Source organism: Agrilus planipennis, unplaced genomic scaffold, assembly GCF_000699045.2.
Source record: "Agrilus planipennis isolate EAB-ADULT unplaced genomic scaffold, Apla_2.0 scaffold19, whole genome shotgun sequence".
NCBI classification, from domain to species: domain Eukaryota; kingdom Metazoa; phylum Arthropoda; class Insecta; order Coleoptera; family Buprestidae; genus Agrilus; species Agrilus planipennis.
Genome location: NW_020438954.1, coordinates 1,109,430 through 1,113,959, shown reverse-complemented (window position 1 = coordinate 1,113,959; position 4,530 = coordinate 1,109,430). Strand labels below are relative to the sequence as shown.

The 4,530-nt window shown below is 33.9% G+C and overlaps 1 protein-coding gene and 1 long non-coding RNA gene across 2 annotated transcripts in view; one reads left to right on the top strand and one right to left on the bottom strand.

Annotated features, from left to right (window-relative positions):
- LOC112904590 (fatty-acid amide hydrolase 2-B-like) overlaps positions 1-1,219 on the bottom strand; it is a 27,015-nt gene extending 25,796 nt beyond the window's left edge. The window contains exon 1 of the mRNA XM_025974960.1: positions 941-1,219. Coding sequence (XP_025830745.1) covers positions 941-953 — 13 coding nt within the window. The 5' untranslated portion in view covers positions 954-1,219. The remainder of the gene's footprint in view (positions 1-940) is intronic.
- The window catches only part of LOC112904591, a 174,992-nt gene that overhangs the window by 54,637 nt on the left and 115,825 nt on the right, over positions 1-4,530 (top strand). The window lies entirely within an intron of this gene.

Here is a 4,530-nt window from a genome sequence, read left to right as displayed (position 1 = left end):
AAATATCATGACACAAAATCACCGAATCTTCCTACTTCTACAATTGAAATTCAAGCTTTTTTTCAAAAAACAATAATTTCATCATAAACCGAAGATTTTAATTAAAATGTTTATAATAATTACTTAAACAATGATAATATCTGTGAATGGGTTAAGTTAATATTAGTTTATTAACAATTATTCGCACGATAAAATAAATAAATATAAACAAACGTAAAGCAGACAATTCCATTAGATTTTTAAATCTTTGTGTGTATGTCAGGGGTGGCATACCCGAGGCCCGCCCTGAAGATTTTTCCGGTCCGAGAGATTCATCAAAGTTTTGCAAAATATATTTATTATTATTTTAATGGCCTAAATAGTAACAACCAATGTATTAGAAAGAATTCATTTATGTAGTCATAAATTAACCGTCTAAATTATGAGAAAAAGTTAACTTTGATTTTAATATAATATTCTCATGACAAATATTGACTGTTTTATTAAGTAATTCAAAAAAAATGTCTATAGTGAGTCTAAATCTAATACAGAGGTATGTAATTTTATATGCGTCCCGCGGTGTTTTGATTTGTTTTCAAAATAGCCTAGATAGATAATACGTTCACGTATTCTGCCTAAAAAGTACCTTTCCGTTTGTCCCACAAACTTTACATTTTAAATCTGAAGACAGAATAGCTTGGTAGTTTTGTCCTTAATTATCATTTTCATGAATGAAAATATAATAATTAAGAGCTGTTAATCGATTAAAAATGCATATAATATATATATACAATGTTGCTACAAAGTTTATATTTGTAGAACTTGAAATTCTTACTGTATTAATTCGAATTATTACGATTTTTCCAATTATTCGTTACAATATAACAATTCCAATGGTTTATTATGTTCATTCCGATTAGAAATTGTTATTATCGTTTGGTTTCGTGTTGTTTTTACTTACATTTTCTTATCATTTACTGCAGCAGTCAATTTTTGGTGGAAATTGTTTTTCACTTCTATAGGGAAAACGTTTTTTCCTTCGCACTTTACCGATCGCAGCAGCGGTGAGTTTGCGCGTTCTCGCGAAACAGCACTATCGATTTCTTGGGCGACACTGTAAAGTTTATATCAAAGATTCGCAGCGGACACGGAATGATAGTGAAATAAATAGGGGCATACGTGAGTGTAGGACGTGTATATATATATACATGTGTATAATGTGCGCTTCCCGCCGCTTTTCCTTTCGGTTAGAGCGGATGGTACCTGTGCTTAATACCGTCGTATGTTATGATTTTATTGGAAAAAAAAGGAAGCAGGAATCGAAAATCACGCACTGATTGGTCCTTGTTAGTCCCGTGTTGAATAAAATTACTTTAACCTTTCCGTTATTGATTTATTTCTATTGCAGTAGATAAATTATTTCATTGAAGGTTTCATTTTATGATGATATAATTCTGGAGGATGCCCAGGTTCAAGTTGTCTACTTAAGATCACATTTAATACGTTAAATTAATACTCCTAGAGAAGGCCGCTCACATTTGATTTTTCCACATTCTTTGTTTACAAAACTTACTACCTTCCCTACGTGAATAAGCCTACAAGGTCTTTTTGCCGACATGGTCGAAAAATAGAATGAAAAATAAAATTTAAAATACCATGTACCATCATACATCTCACACAAGTGCTTTGCACCATAAGTATCTGCCTATTTACTATTCAAAAGTAGAATTATGTATCATAAGCATATGTTACACATCAAAATTAAGTGCTATGCACTATAAACAGGTGCTATACATCTCAAACGAGTGCTTTGCATCATAAATATGTGCCTACTTACGATTCAAAAGTAGAATTATGTATCATAAGCAAGTGTTCACATTACAAACAAGTGCTATGCACTATAAACAGGTGCTATGCACTATAAACAGGTGCTATACATCTTAAACGAGTGCTTTGCATCATAAGTATGTGCCTGTTTACTATTCAAAAGTAGAATTATGTATCATAAGCAAGTGTTACACATCACAAACAAGTGCTATGCACTATAAACAGGTGCTATGCACTATAAACAGGTGCTATGCACTATAAACAAGTGATATGCACTATAAACAGGTGTTATACATCTAAGCGAGTGCTTTGCACCATAAGTATGTATCTACCTACTATTCAGAAGCAGAATTATGTATCATAAGCAAGTGTTACACATCTCAAACAAGTGCTATGCACTATAAACAAGTGCTGCATGTTTCAAAGAAGTGCTTTGCACTGTAATTATGCACTCTTGCATTACTTAATAATAGAATTATATACCATAGTAAGTGTTATACTTCCCAAACAGGTGCTTATCATCATAATTCAACCATAAATAAATTAGCATACAACTCGTAAAGAAAATTATACCATTAACAAGTGTCACATATCCTAAACAAGTGCTTTGCACCTAAGTTAATTACTGTACGTCTTAAAAAAGTACTATGCAGTGTCAGTACGTTGTTTGAACTGCAAGTAAAAGCTTTATGCCATTAGTATCAATTGCTACACAACTGAAACAAACGCGCCATAAAGGGATGCTATACAAGATACGTCCAACCAGTGCTATATATCAAAATAGTGTCCTATATATCAAAAACACGTGTGGCATTTATTGCAAATAAGTGATATGATTCTCTTTAGGATTAGATTACTGTTTGGGTAATTTCCCCCAGTAGCATTTGTTGTACACCAATGTTAGAAAAATACGTAATCCTAAAATGTAGCATTGTGCTACAGATGGCGTTCACTGTGCCGTTTGTGGTGTTTTCTGAAACGCCCTGTTAAGACAGCAGGTAAAAGTCGGTCTGTGTTCTGTCGGAGCTGCCTGCGACGCGCTGATGAGATCCAAAAAGATCGAAATCGCGATCCGCGTCTGGCAGTTTCGACAGAATACAGACCACTTCGAATTATTTTATTCGATTAAGCTAACGTGCCTATCACGTTGAGGTTGGCTACGCCAGGATTCGTTTTCAGCAAGTAGATATCCACACAAGTGGACCTTGTTGAAAAATACGTAATCCTAAAATGTAGCATCGTGCTACAGATGGCGTTCACTGTGCCGTTTGTAGTATTTTCTGAAACGCACTGTTAAGACAGCAGGTAAAAGTCGGTCTGTGTTCTGTCGGAGCTGCCTGCGACGCGCTGATGAGATCCAAAAAGATCGATATCGTGATCCGCGTCTGGCAGTTTCGACAGAATACAGACCACTTCGAATTATATTAATGTTAGAATTGTTGATTTTATTAAGAGGTGAGGAAAAATTGGAGCTAAATAGGGTTAATTATTATCAACAAAAATAATCGATTCGACCAAGTATTCATGTGGTAACTAACCCTTAGCCATATGGGTAAATTTGTGTACCATGTTTTCTACTTTTGCTAATTTTTCATAGAGTTTCTTTATTGTTTAGCAGTTTTTAGTCAGTTACTAAAAGCCAACAATAATTTTCGGGCTCAAATAATATGGTCTGCAATGGTACGTTAACATCAGGTAAATAAACAAGGTTGAAGCAAACAACGAATAGATTTTTATCGTCTAACTTGATTATACAATGTCATTATTCATTAATTAGGAAGTTGTGATATAATTGATGAAGTGTGAAATATTGCGATTGGTTTTTTTTTTACGAACTGGTCTTGGAAGTGAAATTATTGACAGATTTGATGTAAGAATTTTGCACCTTTATTTTTAAACTCAGACGGATTATAATGAGATGCATAGTAGCCAAAAGTGTCAGGTATATGGTCTACTGTACAATGCACTTGGGATAGATTTATAGCATGATTAGGCATTATTAACCACGGAGACTTTTGGAAAATGACTTGGCGAATTATCTATATATATATAAAAGAAAATCATTTTAGCTATACTATTTCTAACTCAAGAATGGCTGAACCGATTTGGCTGAAAATTGATGGGGAGGTAGCTTAGAACCAGGAGAAGGACACAGGATACTTTTTATCACGTTTCACTGGTTAAAAAATTCAATATCTCTGGGTGGGATGAATGGTGAAGAGGAGTTTCAATGTTTAAATGGAACATGTACTATTTGTGGTCAGATTTACTTGAAACTTGGTCTTAATGGTCTCTCATTTAATTTCTGAAAGACCTATCTCGACACTTTAGAAAATTCAACCTCCAAAGGGGAAAAGGGAAAAATGATGTTGCAATTTTTGTTTGGGACATACTTTATTTGTGGTTGAATTTACCTGAAACTTTGTACATATGCTATTTGATTATATTAATCAAATGAAAAGAGGTTGCAACGTTCCCATGGGGTGTATATTATTTGTACTCGGATTTACTCGAAGATTGCTCATTGTTGAAATTAAGCAAATATGTGTTTTGGCAATTTTTAAAAATCAACCCTTAAGGATGAAATGTTGTTGCTACGTTTGTATTTGAAAGATGGCGACATTACACAAAATTAAAACGTTGTAAGGGTGAATTGGGAGCTAAAAGGTTTTATGGAGAAAGAATATTAATTTCTGGGAGCGAAGCCGCGGGGAAAAGCTAGTT